At 51.5% G+C, this 18,394-nt stretch overlaps 1 protein-coding gene across 4 annotated transcripts in view; it reads left to right on the forward strand.

Moving 5' to 3' along the window:
• The window catches only part of SCARB1 (scavenger receptor class B member 1), a 64,269-nt gene extending 46,960 nt beyond the window's left edge, over window positions 1-17,309 (forward strand). Inside the window, exons 8-13 of one of the 4 annotated variants that reach the window (XM_033098099.1) lie at window positions 1,580-1,698; window positions 5,133-5,206; window positions 8,640-8,691; window positions 9,897-10,043; window positions 12,989-13,128; window positions 16,275-16,412. In XM_033098099.1, the coding sequence (XP_032953990.1) occupies window positions 1,580-1,698; window positions 5,133-5,206; window positions 8,640-8,691; window positions 9,897-10,043; window positions 12,989-13,117 (521 nt within the window). In that variant the 3' untranslated portion in view covers window positions 13,118-13,128; window positions 16,275-16,412. The other 3 variants (XM_033098098.1, XM_033098100.1, XM_033098101.1) reach the window with 3 other exon arrangements.
• Window positions 17,310-18,394: the final 1,085 nt, after the last annotated feature.

Here is an 18,394-nt window from a genome sequence, read left to right on the forward strand (position 1 = left end):
AGTGTCTCATTAGGAGGTATAATGTTCACTGGCTTCCGTTGCATTTATTCCTGTATTTACTTTCTAATTGTGGCACGTGTTTGCCAGTTATGGTTCAGATGTAAAGCCCCCCCCTTAAAATATAGCTATTTAAATAAAGCAGTGGCAGTTGGTTCAAAGAAGCACATTATATGACGGTGTGGGAGAGTAAGCGGCTGTGGCAAAATGGAAGCGGTACTAGGATGAATGAATTCATGTTGAGAAACTTGAAGGCGATGAACGGAGAAGGACTCTGGGAAGAACGAAGTCAGACATCGATAAATCCCCAGCTTTTATTTCAATCCAGTGCTTGGCTTTGCAAAGGAAAGCAGAAAGAATCCAGATGCTTGAGGTTGCCAGATGCACACAAACACGAATGCCGGTCTAGCAGCAGATGAGCTGTTGGTTTTAGGGAAGAAGACCTCGCGAAGTTCGTTTGTTTTCTCATTCTTTTTTCTTACTGAGGTGAAGTTCACATAACATAAAATTAACCAAGCCTACAGCTCAGTGGCATTTAGTACATTCATGATGTTGTGTTGCCAATACCTTTGTCTAGTTCCAGAACATTGTCACCAGCCTGAAACGAGACCCGAGATCCATTAGCAGTCTCACCCCCCGCCCCGTCCCCAGCCCCTGTCCACCACCAGTCTGCGTGCTGTCTGTGATGTGCCTGTTCCGGGTCCTGGTAAAATTTTGAGAGGCTCATTCTTTTTCCTTGTGAACTTATTGTCCACCAGGCCTGTTGTACGTTGCCCTGGGCACTCGAGGGTGAGCTGGCGTTTGCCTTGCTTGCTCGGTTAATGGAGAGGTTTGACCTCACGTTTCTGGGTGTGAATTTCTCACTCGGGGCTCCCGTCAGTCCCTGTTCATGCATGCTGGCGTCCACCCTGCAGACTGGCTGCTGGGAGAGAAGCAAAGCAGGTGTGTCTTCTCCCCTCCTGTGGACGTTAGGGAGACCTGCCCACAGGTGTACACACCTGAGTGTCTCTGATCGTCGCTGTGTTGCCTGCAGAGGACAGCCCAGGTTGCTTGGCTTGGCAATTGAGACGCCCCTCCCCCCACCCAAGTTCAAATCTGGCCTCCACTTACCTTTCTATCCTCAACTCCCGTGATTCCCCTCCACACACACACACCGTCTACTCCGTTTGCACTTCCCCACCTCCTGTGTTTGCTCTGCCATCCCTTCCACCTGGAATGCTGTGCCCTGACCTCGGCCTGCCTTCTGTTGTCCATCTTTTCCTTTCCCTCCTCTGACCTCTCCTGCCAGAATCAGCAGCTCCAGCGTTACCATTCCTCTGGCACAGAGCTTGTCCCTTGCTGGCTTCCCATGCCCGGCACCTTTTGGGTGCTTGGTAAGCACTTACGGACTGAATGAAGGAATGCTCCCTGTCTAGTTATTGTTGTTTGCCTCTTGTCATCATCACGGAGTGCTCTGCAGGCAGTGATTGCATTTCAGTGTCTGTGCATCCCTGCATCTGGCTCAGGGCCTGGCATGAAGCCTCTGGACGTGCCAACGCATTCTCCTTGTCTGATGCCCCCCTCTCTACCTTCTGCCTCCTAGATGCACCCTTGTTTCTCTCCCATCCCCACTTCTACAACGCCGACCCTGTCCTGGCAGACGCAGTGCTCGGCCTCCACCCCAACGAAACAGAACATTCCTTGTTCCTGGACATCCACCCGGTAAGCCCCTGCTTATCAGACTGTGGGGAGCAGGGATTTCTGATTGGCCCCTACTTTCCTCCAGGCACCAAGCTATTGTGGGGAGTGATGGGAAGCCTGGCTTTCTTTGGCAGTGATAGCTTCTAGAATATCAAGCCATCAAAGGTCCCTACTTTGCCCTTTGACTCCATAGTTCAAGGACTTTATTGTCTCTTTATAAGGAAATTATCTCTATAAAAGGATCATAAGACAGTAAATTAATTAGGAATTATCAGCCTGCAAATTAGCCAGAGGCAGTCTTCTGGCTGTGCCAACATACCATAAAGATCTTTTGGTATCAACGAGTATCTTGCAGGTAAATTGGGTTCCGGGGAATTTGTCCCATGTGACAAGTCTGTGTGACCATCAGGGACCAGGAGGGTATCAGACCTGCACAGTGACCCTCCCAGGGGTGTGTCCGTAGCTAGTTGCCTCTTCTCTGTAAAATGTGCCCATGTCATGTTTACCATTGATTCAAAAATTCTGTGGGTGTCCTGAGTGGACAGTCGTCTCCCCCACAGGCCTTTTTGAATCTCTTCTGTCTGCTTGGTGCTGTCCCACACCATTTCTCTTCATACTCCTCAGGCTTTCCTAGCCACTGACTCGACCTGCCAGCCCCCAGCACTCACCTTCTCTCTCTCTTTGACTGAAAACCTAGGCTAATGAAGTCTGCACACACCTTACATTCAGCAAATGTTTCGTGAGTCTCATTATGTTCCAGGTACTAGCGAGGTACTTTCCCATGCATTAACCCACTGAATTTGCACGGGGACCTGGGAGGTGGGCCCAGGCACTCCCATCGTACAGATGGGAAGCTGTAGTCCACATAGCTTAAGCGGCACAACTAGTAACTAGGATTGTGTGCTCCCCAAGGGAAGGGTCTGTTCCGTCTTGTTAATTGCTAGAATTCTAGCAGTTAGCAGAGAGGTACTAGTATCTCAGTAAATGTGGGTTTGATAAATGATTGAGAGAAAGTAAGGGATAAAGCTGAATTCAAATACAGGTCTTCTGACACCAAGCCTTCTAATGCCCACAGCATTACGTCCTGTATTAATATATAGTTCATATTAATTATGTTGGTATTAAGTCCCATTAATACACTAGGTGTCCTCTATTAAATTCATTCTTTATTGTTAGAAATGCTAAGGCTTTTCCATACTGTTTTAAATTTTTAACCAGGTTTTAAAAGGCTTTTATGATAAAGCCAGCAGATGGCGTGCACCTTCTCTCTTTGTTCATTTGTCTTACTGTCTCTCTCTCGGCTGCCTTCTGGGGAATTCCAGCGACAACACGATCTCTTCTCTGTTCCCACTGGTGACTGTCATTTCAGTGTGTGAGTTCCCCACCCCTCCATCACCCCCATACTGAGAAATAGGCAGTTACGTCTGGGAGTCCCGAAAGATGCACACAGCTGTTTTGCAGCAGCCACACAGCTGGCTTTTCCTCGTCTTCTAGTTTCAGGTCAGTGAGGCAGGCAGGGAGAGGAAGTGGCCTTTCATTTTCTTGTTGTTGCTTTTGAGCACTCTGTGGAGTCTTTGCTGCCTGTTAGAACAGAACACCTGTGGAAGCTGCTTCTGTGGTGGCTACTTTTCTGCTCCTAAATCCCGGGCAGGGTGTGGTGACAGCAGTGGGATCCTGGGTCTGTGTTTCTGCGCAGGGAGCAGGCAGGCCTTTGTCTGCGGAGAGGTGTCCTGACAGCAGCTGGAGGACCGAGCCTAGGAGGGGAGAAAGGGGCCCAAGTGGAGACCACAGGATGTCGAGTCTGTTCTAGAGAGCGGAAGGGGCTAGCAGGTTGTGTCGCGGTCCCCAAGCCCACCCCCAGGTTGGATGATTTTAAAGGAGGACGGGCAGGATTCAGCCTGTGGTCATGCTCACGGTCCAGGTGTGTTCCAGCAAAAGGACACAAAGCACAGTCAGCAGCAGAAAAAGGCTGCCGGGGTGACATCTGGGGGGACCAGGCCCAGACTCCAAGGGGAGTCGCACAGGACGTGCTTATTTCCCTAGAAACTGAGTTGTGTCAACACGTGTGAAGTGTCATCTAGCAGGGAAGCTCCTTAGAGACTCTGTGCCCAGGGTGTTTATTGGGGGCAGGTCATGTCGGCACCCTCTGCCTGCCCCCCAAATCCCAGAGTCCCCGAAGGACAGCTGGCGGTCAGCATAAACCACACTGTGTATACACAGTCCAGACGCAGTGAACCCCTCTGACCAGAGCCGGAGGTAACCTTCCCGAAATGCAGGTTCCCTGATGCCAGCCAGGGGCCAGCCTCGCCAGCCCCCGCAGTAAGGAGGGCAGCCTCGGCAGCTGTTGGCTCCTTTCTGCACACAGGTGATCTCCCGCCAGCCCACCAGGTCCTTGAGTTCGTGGAGCACGGCCTTTGACCCGCTGCTCTGTGCCGTGGGGGCCCTGGAGGTGGTCAGAGTGCTGGGCTTTCCCCCTGGCGTGTGATGATACAGACATTTAGGGCTGAGTGTGGCTAGGCTGCAGACCTTATTCTTCCTTTGCAGAAATCCTGTGAGGTGGGTGGGATATCTCCATTTAACAGATGAGGAAACGAGTCAGAGCTGAAAAGCAGGGTGGTGGTCCCCTGAACTCAAACCTGGCTTCCTTTCTACTGCAGTTTCCTGACTTCATTCCAGAACCTTCCTGATTTTGGTCTTATATGTGTGTCACTTCTGTTATTTACTTATTATTTTAAAAAATTGTCTTATTAAAAAAAGTAGATTCTACACAAAGGAAGCTTTCTATCATTACCTCAAATTGGAAATTTACAAATTCTCCGTAAAAAGAAGGCAACCATAAATAGAAACAAGGAGAAAATGTCATGAGGTTGGAGATGATCAGAAAATGTTGGGAGTGAATTGAGAAGAGACTGCCTCAACATGCAAATCTGTTTTGTTTAATTTGGGGGTGGAGGGAAGGGGTGATGACTGAAAAATGTCATTCCGCTTGGGGAAGCAGCGTCGTAAAAGGATTAGGATTTTTCCATCCAGAAAGAGGCTTAGTCTCCAGACAGGGCCCTTCGAGCTCACGGATGAAAGAGCCCTTTTGGAAGCATGTGTTTGCTGTTTAGGTTTTAGCGCAGGGGTGTCAAAACTGCGGCCAACTGTGGTCCACAATCCATTGTTAATTGGCCCACAGCAAATTCCAAAAATATATTTAGTTTACTTAAATAAACCAGGTGAGGCAATACGTACTTCACTCGAGTGAGTGGCCCGGCTGTTTGTGTATTTTACCTCATATGGCCCTTGGTGAAAACCATTGAAAAAAGTTTGGACACCCCTGGTTTAGAGCGAGTAGAGGAGACCCCAGTGCATGGACAGCTGAGCTGGAACGCCCACCCTCTTGAGCGGGACAAAGGAGACGGGAGTTTGCAGGGGTCCCTGCGCCCCCCCCCTCACTGTGTGTGTTGTCACAGCTCACGGGAATCCCCATGAACTGCTCTGTGAAACTGCAGCTGAGTCTCTACATCAAGTCCATCAAAGGCATCGGGTGAGTGGGGCCTGGGCGCGGGGCTGCCGTGCTGTTCAGAGAACAGGGACTCGGGACTCCAGCTACCACCCAGGGGTTGGGGTCTGGGGGAGGGAGATGGCCCTACCAGGTGTGGTATCTAGTCCCTGCGATTGTTCCCTTGATGGGGGTGTCTTAGCTCAGGGCCACCCCACGTCTGGACATCCTGCCCCAGAATCCCCTTTTTCTCTCTTAACATATGTCCCCCAGTTTAGCCAGAATCTTCCATCCAAGCTGTTTCCCACTCAACAGAATGGCAGAAATTAAGTCCTGGCAAAACCAAGTGTTTGAAAATAGAAACTTACCAGACAGCATTCTGAACTGTGACGATTCAGTCTACAGGAGGAATTTTTTAAGCACGGATTTTCTTGTTTTGGTTTTTTTGAGTAACAGCTTTATCAAGATTTAATTCACATATATAAAACTTACCCTTTAAAAATGTACAATTCAGTGATTGTAGCATATTCACAGAGCTATGCGACCCTCGCCACCATTGATTTTAGAACGTTTCCATCAACCCCCAAAAGAAACCCCGTCCCCATTAGCAGTCATTCTCCGTTTCCCTCAGCCCCAGGCAACCCCTAATCTACTTCCTGTCTCTATGGATTTGCCTATTCTGGACATTTCCTATAAGTGGAATCATACAATATCTGGTCCTATTGGGACTGGGTTATTTCACTCAGCATCATGTTTTCAAGATTCTTCTATGTTGTAGCGTGTGTCAGTGTTTCATCCTTTATATAGACTATATAATATTCCATGGTATGGACAGACCATGTTTTATTTATTAGTTGATGGACATTTGGGTTGTTTCGACTTTGTAGCCATGGTGAATAATGCTACTATGAATATTCATGTATAAATTTCTCTGTGGACGTACACTCTCATTTCTCTTCGGTCTACCCAGGAGCGGGATTGCTGGGTCATGTGGTCACTCTGCGTTTAACCGTTTGAGGAACCGCCAGACTGTTTCCCACAGCGGCTGCCCCATTTGCGTTCCCATCAACAGTGTAGGAGGGGTCCACCTGCATATCCTCTCCAAGTCTTGTTACAACCTTACGTTTTGACAGAGCTGGGTGAGGGAGTACACGGACTCGTCCTTATATCAATGGCTGTACTTCTCGACATCATTTCACTAACAAAACAGTTTGCCTAGAAAGATGTCTGGGCAGCAGGAATGTGGGCATCTATTCCACTTTGTGAAACGCCTGTCAGCCAGAAGGAAGAACACTTTGTCCGAGTGACAGGGAGTCAGAAGTGCAACCTCATCTTCACTCCCACCTGCCTTTTCATTTCCACATGTGGAGGCCGCTCGGAGGATTTGTGCGTGAAGGATGTATGGGCGTTAGAGTGGCACCACACTCAGCAGGTGTCCGAGCCCAGGCTGGAGCTCTCGGGCCCAGGGCACATGGCGCCCGGTCTGCTAACTAACACCCTGGGGCGGACAGGTGACTCAGAGCGGCCGGGCTGGCTGGGTGGGGCTGGAGCCATAGGCCAGCCCCCACCCAGCACCAGAGGGAGGGGCCAGTGTGGCCCCATCCTTCGCATTTTCAAATGCATTTTTCAAAGTCTTGGTTTTAACACGAGCTCACTCAGTTTCACCTGTTGGGAGAGCTGATTCAGATTCTCGATAAAGACTGCTCAAGCCATCAGCTTGATTGCTGGATTCTGCCAGTTGGGGGTGTCAGGCTGCTACCCTAACCTCCCTGGGCTTCAGTGTCCCTGTCTGTTGAGAATGGGGCCACAGAGCTGCCTGATGGCCCCTGTCAGCTGGAGCTGGTCTCAGGGAAGCTGTCTTAAGCGCAGTGCCTGTCGCCCTCTGGAGGGCCGATGAGGAATGGCTGTGGGAAAGGTCTGGACACGCACCGCCCAGAAGCAGAGCTGGTCAGCTGTGCCTTGTCTGGGAACTTTTGTGTTGTTTGCTCACGAGATCTTCATCTTGAGATAAAATGCTGTTTGCATTAAATTTACATCATTTCTTACAAGCGCAGATAACAGAGGCCACAGCAAACAGCCCTTCCGTTGTATTTCCATAGCGGCTCTGCGTCTCTCTGTAGGTGATGCTGTGTAAACTCACCGCAGTGCACAGTGCTCTACTTAATGGGTAGATTTTTTTTTTTTTTTAAAGATTTTATTGGGGAAGGGGAACAGAACTTTATTGGGTAACAGTGTGTACTTCCAGGACTTTTTTCCAAGTCAAGTTGTTGTCCTTTCAGTCTTAGTTGTGGAGGGCGCAGCTCAGCTCCAGGTCCAGTTGCTGTTGGTAGTTGCAGGGGGCGCTGCCCACCATCCCTTGCGGGACTTGAGGACTTGAACTGGCAACCTTGTGGTTGAGAGCCCACTAGCCCATGTGGGAATCGAACCAGCAGCCTTCCAAGTTAGGAGCATGGAGCTCTAACCGCCTGAGCCACCGGGCCGGCCCCCCGACAGGTTTTTGAGAGTTGCGATCGAGGATTTGGCCTTTTGTGCCGAGTCTGGTCCCCGTCCCCTGAATGAGTTCCATCTCTCCTCCGTACGGCTGTACCTTATTTAGCACACCCAAGGATGGGAAAGCTGCAGAATATTTGTCCACTGTCTGTGGCGGTTAACAACAACAGCAACAGATGGTGATAAACGTGGGGCCCTTTTTATATGCTGGGCATTTTCCTCAGCACTTTGCTCGTGTTGCTCAGTCCTCCCTGAGAGCCCTGCGAGGAATTCTGTTTTAAGCCCCATTTTACAGAAGAGGCACAGAGAGAGGAAGGAGATGCCTGAGGTCACATGGTGAGCTAGTAAGTGGCTGTGTCTGGGTCCCCAAGACCACGCTCAGGCTCACAGGACCGAGCATGTGGTCAGAGTCACAGCTTTGATTTATTCCAGTGAAAGGATTCAAAGCAAAACCAGCAAAGAAATTCTGGGGGAAGTAGGCTCTGTCTTCCAGAGTCTTCTCCCAGGAGAGTCACACAGGATGTCCTTAATTCCCTAGCAATGAGCTGTGACAACACGTGCGAAGTGTCATCTAGCAGGGAAGCCCGTTAGAGACTCAGCGCCCAGGGTGTTTTTGGGGGGCTGGTCACCTATGCCTGGCACCCGAATCCCAGAGTTTCTGAAGGAAAGCAGGCGGTCAGCATAAGCCACAGTGTTTGTTGGCTGGGGGCATTGCCATCCTGAATAAAAGTGGGGTTCTGTTTGTAAAAGGAACAACTGGATATGAGCTCGGTCGTGGGCTGCCCCTGCCACATAGGGGATGCGAGTTTTTCACTGAGAAGGTCTTGTCTGATCTGTCAGGCAGTTCCCTGCCAGGACGCAGCCACTCCTCAAGCCCGCACCAATCGAGTTGCTGCCGACTCTGGAGCTTCCGACCACATGTCCAAAGCTGCCTGCTGGAAAACACCCTGACAAAACTTCTCACCGGCTTTGTCTCGCTTATTTCCAGACAAACTGCGCAGATTGAGCCGGTGGTCCTGCCGCTGCTGTGGTTTGAGGAGGTAAGGTCACCTCACTCTACCTGCACTGGGCACCCTTGGGCGTGGCGTCTGGTACCCCAGTGAGGAGCCAGTGTGGGCATGTGAGGCAGGGACCCATTGGTGGAGGGGGGCGGGGTGGGGGGCCAGGGGAGCTGGACTGTGTGACCCAGAGCCGTCTACCACTCTGCAAGCACTTTGTCAATTACCCCTCTGAGTCGAAAGGGTCACTTGAGATGGAGAAGACAGACACGGCCTGAAACTGGAAAGCCCTAGCCCGGGGTACTGATTTTTTGAATGTGCTTGACTACTGAGACAAGGGAAGTTGGTTTTCAGGGTGTCAGCTTTTCACTTGAACTTCCTTTTCCCTCACTTTTCAGGGTTCCTTCTGGCCTAGCTTGTTTTCTTTCTTTTCCTTTTTTTTTTTTAAAGATTTTATTGGGGAAGGGGAACAGGACTTTGTTGGGGAACAGTGTGTACTTCCAGGACTTTTCCAAGTCAAGTTGTTGTCCTTTCAGTCTTAGTTGTGGAGGGTGCAGCTCAGCTCCAGGTCCAGTTGCCGTTGTTAGTTGCAGGGGGCGCAGCCCACCACCCCTGCGGGAGTCGAACTGGCAACCTTGTGGTTGAGAGCCTGCGCTCCAACCAACTGAGCCATCTGGCACTGGCCCATGTGGGAATCGAACCGGCAGCCTTTGGCGTTAGGAGCACGGAGCTCTAACCGCCTGAGCCACCGGGCTGGCCCCTAGCTTGTTTTCAGTCAGGGTGAGCTCAGGGCTAGAACAGGCAGCCTCCGAATGTCAAGCTCATGTCGCAGTCAGATGTGGGCTGGTGGGAGGCGGAGCTCTGCTCCACCCAGCCATTCGGGTCGGCTTGTGGTCTTGCCGTCCTTGAGTCCCTCAGAATTCATCCCCGTTCAGTGGTTGGGAAAAATGATGGAGAGAATCACGTGGAAGGTTTTCACGGGCCAGGTGTGGAAGTCATAAATAACATCACTGTGCCCACATCCCATTGGCCAGAATTTGATCACATGGCCCTGCCCAACTGCAAGGGAATCTGGGAAATGTAGTATCCTTGCGTGGTCCTGGAAGAAATGGGGGCCTCCTGCATACTGCATCCAACGCTTTGGCCAGTGGACTTGAGATGAGGAAAGGGGGTGGGAAGAGGGATGTGGCGTGGGGTAACATCTGTGTGTGGCCTCAGCCCATTTGTCTGTTGTTCTCCCTCCCCAGAGAGGGGCCATGGAGGGTGAGACCCTTCACACGTTCTATATCCAGCTGGTGTTGCTGCCCAAGGTGCTACACTACGCCCAGTATGTCCTCCTTGCCCTGGGCTGTGTCCTGCTGTTCATCTCCGTCGTCTACCAAATCCGGAGCCAAGTAGGTGGTGGCCGGAGCAAGGCCCATTGCTTGCCTGCTGGGGCAAAGCGCTCCTAGCTGTCCCTTCTGCCGTGCCTGAGGACGCCCTCAGCCTGGGTCTCTGCCTGGAGCCGGGGAGCTGTCACTGGGTCCTTGCATCTCCTGCGTCCTGCATTACCACTTCTCTGCCTGCTCTGGGAGGCCTGGGGACCCTCCCCTGGAGGGGCTGCTGGTGGGTTTTGGGTTATGAGACCTGGTCCTTGAATGGTTTGTTCGTCAAGTCAGCACCTGCTGGGTGCCAGGCTGTGTCAGGTGCAGGGCACATAGCAGTGAACGAGACAGATGCCGTCCCTGCTCCCGGGGTGGGAGGGGTGTGGGGGCCTGGCTTTCCAGTCGGGGAGACAGATGAAAACCAAGTCAGTAAACAAAAGACAATGTTACTGATGGTAAAGGTGGTAGGATAGAGCAGTGCTGCCCAATAGAAATGCACTGGGAGCGGTGTGTGGTTTTAAAGTTAAATTTTCTAATAGCCACATTAAGTCAAAAAATTAACTTTAATCATATTTTATTTAACTTGACTATATCCCAAATACAACCGTTTCAACATGTAATCAATATGAAAAACAGGCATTCATATTTTGTTTGGTTTCATGTTAAGTCTTTGAAATCCAGTATGTATTTTACACATACAAGGGGTTTTGATTTGGACTCGCTCCATTTCAAAGGCTCAACGGCCACACATGGGGACTGGACAGCACAGCGTCCAGGGTGGTGACAACTATAGAGAGAGTGTCAGGAAAGGCTTCTCTTTAGAGGCAGAATTTAGGCTTAGCTGTGAATGCTAAGGAGGCACTCCGCACAGAGTCTTGGAAAGAGTGTCCCACTTGAAGGGATGGCCAGTGCAAAGGCCCTGAGGCAGGGATGTTGGAGGCGTTCTGGAAGAGATCCGGCAGGGCCAGGGTGGCTGGAAGGGAGTGAGGTGGGGGTAGCAGTGGGACATGGTGTCTGAGGGGGTAGGGACAGGTCACGCTGGGCCCTGTAACACAGGGTGAGCAGCTTGCAACTGATTCCAGGGGTGACAGGAAGCTAGTGGGGGGCTTTTCAGGGTCAGCTGCTGTATAGTGACTAGGGCCTTGGGCGGGAGTGGCGGAAGCAGAAGGACCAGTGAGGAGACCCAGGGGAGTGAAGGTGGTGGGACCAGGGAGGGTACACATTGTTTCAGGAAGGGAGCATAGATGGAGAGGGCTCAGAGGCATCCGCCCTCTAGAGGCAGGAAGACGAGGGGGCAACAACACATACCCCTTCTTGACTTGGTGTCATTCATTCATTCATTCATTCATTCGTGGCATTAATGACACCCCTTTGGTGAGCAGCGTCCTTTTTTCAAGGCACTGTGCACCGTTTTGGGGATGGAGAAATGACATGAGGTCTGGATAGCAGTGGGCAAGACAAACAGTTACTGTGGTCGTACAATGCCAAGGCCTGTGACCACAGGCTCCAGGGGCGGTGGCGAGGATGGGTGAGCAGCTACATGGTGGGGAAAGGACACTGCTCAATGGCAGGGAGTCTTGAGAGGTCATTTTGGCGCTATAAACCAGAAAGCCACCTTGGCCCCCACCTTGTCCCGGAGCCACAGGCTGGGCCTTGGTGGAGGTGCCGCCCAACCCCCGCGCTGCCCCTGGGCCACCCACAATACCTTTCTTTCTGTAGCTTTGGAAGCAGCTCTCTCTTTCTCGGGGTCGCCTGCACACTTGCTTGCTTGCTGGCACGATAATAAACCTTCCCAGGCGCTTCACCTGGGCTTTCAGACCCTTCCCTGATGGCCCTTCCAAATCCCCCTCCTGTGGGGGAAAGGTTTGCGCTGGTGTGAGGGTGCCAGCTCTCACCCATCCCGCATCTGGAGTTCGAGCCCCTGACGGATGTTGGGTGTAATGCAACTGTTGGGTGCCTCATCCTCTGTCACTGTCCCAGCGACAGCCAGGCAGAGCAGGGCTGTCACTCCAGTGAGCAGATGGGAACTCCCTACAGTTTTTAGACTTCAATTATGGTGGGAAGGCGGAGGGGACCAGAAGCCAAAGCCCCCAGCCCATGGATGCCACTTGGGCGGGTTTCCACTAGTGAGGACACACCGTCACATGCAGGGTGCCCAGGGGACTAGCAGTTGAGGGGCTGGACCAGGAGAGGAGGCCACGGCAGCCTCCACCTTCTGTCCTGTCTGTCTCTCTCCTAATCGTCCATCAGAAGGGGGATGGGAAGGAGAGTGACGACACCAAGTGAAATGGTAGCTTGGGCCCCTTCCCTGCCTCACCCCCTGGATCTGTGTCCGGCCCCCAAACCCAACGAGAACGCCATCATTTCTCTTGGCGACGCAGTTGAGTCCCTCTCCTTGCAGGTTTCACTGGAGGCCAAATAATTGAAATTTACCCCCGTTACATATTTTTTGGCTTAGTTGGGGTTAGGCCTTACATGTTTCTATCTGTTTGTCCTGGTTGAAACAAACGAAAAGATCACATGCTGGCAAACTCAAAGTATTTTAATTTCTCTTCAGAAAAATTTTTCTTCTCAAGGCATTCTTCAGAAGCAAATCAAAATCCTGTAACATAAAAATCTTTGCCTCTGATTGATTTAAATTGCCATCTGCTCAGCCCGCTGATCCTTGGCCAATCCACCCCGTCCGCACTGCGGCCCATCTCCCCACCTGGATTCCCAGCCACAGCCTAAACTTGCAGGTGGACAAACCCTTTTCAGCTTGGCTTGTCTATCTGACCAAACATGTTTCCCGAAGATACTGGTCTTTGATGAAGGGCAACGCTGCTTCCCAAATCTCAGCCACCTCCAATCGTTAACAGTTGTTGGAATCTGGAATTCTGCACCCTACCCTTTGCTTCTTGAAAATCAAAGAACTGTGTAAAACCTTTTGTGTTTAGCTGCAATGTCAACTATAAATTAGCTTGGTTATCTTCTAGGAGAAATGCTATTTATTTTGGAGTAGTAGTAAAAAGGGCTCACAGGATAAGGAGGCTATGCAGGCCTATTCTGAATCCTTGATGACACCAGCTCCCAAGGGGACAGTTCTACAAGAAGCAAGACTGTAGGTGGGTACCAGGTAATGCCTCACCCTCCCTGCCTCCCCTCCTGTAGTGAGTAGAACTCTGGCGGCTTGAAACACTTTGGATCTGACACATTTCTTCAGCCTAAACTTCACCTGGAGGGTCTACAGACTGAAAATACGTATTTGTATATTTTGTTTTTGGAGGAACTGCCTTTCTTAGATTCCGAGTGAATGACCGTTTCTTTGATCCCAGGCCTGGTGGAAATGCAGGGTGACTAGTGTTCCATGGGCTGGTATCTTATTTGCAAGGTCATGTTAGAGGCTGGATGCAGGCCGGCTGTATATCCAGGACCCGGCCTGAGTGTAGGGCTGCCGGGTTGAGCGAAAACAATCCAATACCCAAAACAATGAAGAAACAACAACAAAAGGATGCGCAGTTAAATTTGAATTTTAGGTAAACAGTGAATAATTTTTGGCATAAGTGTGTCCCATGCAGTTCTCGGGATGTGGTTACACTGAAAACCTATTCGCTGTTCCCTGAAACGGAAATTGAACAACTCCCTGATGTTTTCTGACAGCCTATCTGCCAGAAAAGGAGTGAGTGTGTGGGGAGCCCTCCTGGGCCTTGTCCCACTAGTTCCGAGCTCTCAGGAGGGAGAGTCCTGCCAGGGGGTGTGCCAGGCAGGCCCTACAGTGTGAGGATAGGCAGAGGTGAATGGCTCTATCCTTGAGCCTCTGAGAATAGCTGTTTATTTGGTTTCTAAAAATTGTGCCGCGCACGCCCCCGAGCTTCTGGGGCTGGGCCTACTGGGGCTGCAGCTGCAGAGTCGCAGTGAGGCAACAGCCCTGCTCTTTGGGGCCCGCCGGTTGCCTGCGGCTCGCTCTGATTGACTGCCAGGAAGAGGCAATGAAAGAGGAAATGCACAGTGGTGGCCACCGGCGTGTATGTGCTGGCAGGTGCTGCTGGCAGGTGCTGCCGGCCCTTCGGGGATGAGGAGGTGGAAGAGCGGGACAGCTCTGTCCCCGGCCAGGCTCTGGGGGCTCCTCCTGTGATCTGGGAATAAGAGGGCAGGGCCCATCCCGTTGGGGATGAGCATTAAGGGGGTGACCTGAGGATTTGGTCCCTGCCTTGGGGGCAGGGCATCCTAGCTGGAGACGTGTCCCCCCTTTCCTTCCTCTCTCCCAAGAATTCCTTTGGGATCCTTTGTCAGGTACAGTTTGGCCCCACTGTTACCCATGTGCCCTTCCAGCCACGATCCCCTTGTGTAGAAGCTTGTTAAGTATTCTCGGGGTGCAGGGGTAGAGTCCTCAGGCACAGAGAAAGGGGTTATTCGATTTAGCACAGGTGGGGCTGGTAGGTGCGAGGCCAGAGCCCCACGGCTGCACCTCCCTGGGCACAGCCAGCATGTCGTGCCACCCTTCCCCCAAACATAAAACAAAACGGGGGGCTCCTCTTTATTTTGCCAACAGAATCCAATTTTCAAGTTAGGGAATTTTCTGACTTAAAGAGATTCTACTGCCCTGCCCGCTGGAAGGCAGCTCAGCCTCCACCCCAGGTGACACCCCCTCCCCCAGTCACGTGTTCTTGGGGAATGCACTCCTGTAGTGTCCTGTAGGCTTTGGTTTGGGGGCAGGCACCTGGGAAGTAGCCAGTGGTCCTGGAGACCTGGAATCCATGCAGGGCAGCCTCTAGCCAGTATTGAGTCCTGGCCTGGGTCCCTGCACCTTACGTGGGGATGGCCTGAGGGACTGCCTTGCTTGGGAGAAGGCAGGAAATAGGGCCTCCAGCAGCCAGGAGGGTATTTTTATGTGAATAAGAAAAAGACAGCCTCTCTGTGCAGACACAGCCAACTCTAGGGCAGAGGGCTTGGCAAACAATGTACACCACCCATTTGCAGCCCCTTTGGCTAGGTGGCCTGGTGCAGTGAACAACCTGGACAACTGTACAGGGCAGCCCTTCACGGAAATGTTCCTGGTCCTTCTCATTAATCTGTCTCCCATTCTGAGTCCTCATTACTCAGTCAAATAGAAGCGGAAGGGAACAAGAGGAAGAGGACTCGGCTTCATGTTCTGGTTCCTTGAGAGTTTGTAACAAGTGTTGTCTTTGGGAAAATAGTTTCCCCTTTTTACTTTGGAGTGAGGCTTCCTCAGATGGCGGCTCTTTGGGCCCACTTTGTTGAGATTCTGGCCACCCCGGGTTGTCCCATGCTGCCCCTGTGGGGTGGTGTGCGTCCGGGGAAGGGTGTGTGTGGGTGCTCACATGCTCGCCCCCTTGGCAGCAGCTTGAATATGACTCAAGCTTGGGATCTGTTCTAGAGGGAGAGGAGCCAGGAACCCCCTCTCCCCTTGGCCTGTCCAGAGGGGGAGGAGGCTTGGTTTTCCCCACCAGGTGGTAAAGCAGGTCGCTGGTGCTTATGGACAAGGCACAAGTGGGCAGGAGCACTTGGGGCTTTCCAACCGCAGCCGCTGGGCAAGAAGTCCTCCTTGTCCTTCTGGGAAGGTGGCGGAGGGCTTAGGGGACGAAGAGTTTCCCACATTCTTACCATCATTGCTATCTTTAAATTCTTTTTTAAGTTGAGAAATTTTTTTTTAAGGTAAACTAGATAAATTACAGTATCTGAGGTCCCCCTGCCCCAGCCTCTAGCACTAATCGTTAACATTTTTCACATTAATTACCAGCACTAATGGTGACTATTTTGTCCTGTTCACCTTATCTCAGTGGTATCATGTAGTATGTGGATCAGTGCGACTGGTTGTCCCCTCCTCAATTGTCTGTTTGCGACAGCTGCCTAGGTTGTCATCTGGTGACTATAATGCATTCTATCGGGGGGCATTTAAGTTGTTGCCAGTTTTTCTGTGTGGACAATATTGCATGTAAGCCCTGGACTCCTTGCTCTGCCCATCTCACTATGTTAGGCAAGTCGCTTTGGGCCTCTGTTTCCCCATCTCTAAAATGGGGTGAGGGCAGGGCAAGACGCTGTTTGGTGAGATGAGGACACCCTTTGGAATAGCAGTGCAGGAGTCTGTAGGTCACTCCAGCTTTTCTCATCTTGAGCTTGATAGACGGGTGCTGGTGAAAGGGAGGTGAGGGGGCTTTCTGTGCTGTTGGAGGACGTGGGTGGAGAGACCAGGGTGGGGCTGGGGGTGTGGGTGGGGCTTGGTGACTGGGTGTGGTGATCCAGCTCCCCCTTTCTCCACAGGGTCCGGAAGATACCAAGAGCCAGCCCAGCCCAGCCGCTCAGCCAGACCGGCTCCCCAGCCCCTTCACCCCACTTCTTCAGGAATCTCTCAGTGGACAGCCCACCAGTCCCAAAGCCTGAACCTCCCAGGTGCCCCCCACACACGGCTGCACACTGCACACAACCCCACACACATGTATGCACAGGTGTGCACAGGTGTGTGCAGATACACTCAGGGATGGAGCGGCTGCTGAGGGGACTCCAGGAGAAGCTCATCCACAAGGACTGTTCTGGAACCTTCTCTCCAAGTCACCCACAGGTGCTGTGGGCATTGGGTCCTCTCCCTTGGGTGAGCCTGTTCAGCCGTTAAGACTACTTGTCCCAGTTGCTCTGTCCATCATTGTTGAAACACTGCAGCCTCCGCCCGGTGGCTTACCCAGTAGGACAGGGCTTTTACTCCGAGGGGCAGGCCACTGTCCTGAAACCCAGCCTGGGAGTGCAGACTTCCTGTGCCAGAGCCAGGTGGGCAGGGCTGCTGTGGGCTCAGTGCCCCGCCTGGACGCAGAGCTTTGGCCTCTACCCCTCTGGGCTGGGGGCACAGCCCGTTCACACAGGCCTCCAAAACCAGCATGAGGGTCAGATGCCCCGTGTACCTGCTCTGTCTCCTCATCCCCCACAGGACTTTGATCTCCCTGAACCCTGCACAGGCACTGGATCTGGGTGTCTAGGACCCCCTTCCTCTAAGCTCAACTGACATCATCCTGTATACTGAGCCAGCCACTCCTTGGCTGGGGTGGCAGGAGGCTCTGCCCCGAGCTGCCCCCCAACAAGGGCCCTCATCTTTTAGGTGCTGGGGCAGAGGTGGAGTAGGACTGGGCCCCGAAAGCCTGGTGTCCGGTCGGGTGGGAGACTCATCCACCTGAGGCTTCTGGTCCCGGGGGCAAGCCTCTGTCTCTTTTCTACTGGAAGAGAAATGAGTTTTATCATCTTTTAAAAATAATTCACTATTGAAGTAATAAACCTTTAAAAAAAAAGCGAATGCTTGCATCTGTGACAGCCTGTTTATTGGCGGGGGTGGTGATGGAGGTGGGGGGGGCAACTTCCTGGGAAATTCTGGGCTCTTAGTCAATGGCTCCTTTCTGGAAGCTGCCACAGCATCTCATGGGCTGGGATGCTGACTTGCCTCTCTGTTTTAAAATTTCAATGTTGTGTGTCTTTAATATTTAATAAAAATATTGCATGAATGCAAGTCTTGTTTAGAAAGAGTGGGATCCAAGACCATTTTGAACACCGCCAAAGGTTAAGTACTTTGGCCCCTTTGGCATGGAACCTGCCAGTTTTTTTTCTGTGCATTTATATACAAAGCAACATGCCTGGAAGACCTGTGGAGTCTTGTTCTGGGCTTTTGCTTTTTCTTGTTGCATAAATGGCAGAAAAAAGAAGTGGTTAAGAATGGATTGGAATGTCCAACTATTACATTGTTTTGTGCACCTGAAACTAATAAAAATTTTAAAAAATAAAAAGAGGATTGTAGTCAGATGGCCTGTGTTTGAATCTAAGCTCTGCCCTTAATAGTTTTGTGATTTTAGGCAAGTCACTTGACTGCTCTGTGCCTCAGTTTCTCCACCTTTAAAATGGACAGAATAGTACCTACCTCTTAGAGTGGCATGATGAAGACCCAGCGACTTAATCCATGAAATGCTTAGCATATAGCTGGCACAGAGTAGGGGCAATATAAATTTGCCATCCTTTTTATTTATTATGACATCACCTTGATTTTTTTCCCACCCAAGTTGGACACTACTCATTTGTCCCTGTCTTGGACACTGTCCCCACTTCCCACATACTGAGTCACCCCATTCTTTTTAATTGGCTGCATAGCTTCCGAGGTATTGATGATCACACAGTCCCTCTCGATGGAATCTAAGTTGTTTCCGGTTTTTCCCTATTGCAAACACACTCAACATTCTTTTTTTCCCTACGATGTGCCGCGCACCGCCCCGAGTTGGGATGTGTCAGGGACCGAAACACCGATGGACGAGTTTCTCCAGGGTAAATATGCAGGTGGAATTGCGCAGTCACTGGGCACGCCATGCAGCCTCACTGGACACCGCCCAACGACCCTGCAGCGGCTGCCCCCC

Source organism: Rhinolophus ferrumequinum, chromosome 25 (assembly GCF_004115265.2).
Source record: "Rhinolophus ferrumequinum isolate MPI-CBG mRhiFer1 chromosome 25, mRhiFer1_v1.p, whole genome shotgun sequence".
In the NCBI taxonomy this organism is placed as follows: Eukaryota; Metazoa; Chordata; class Mammalia; order Chiroptera; family Rhinolophidae; genus Rhinolophus; species Rhinolophus ferrumequinum.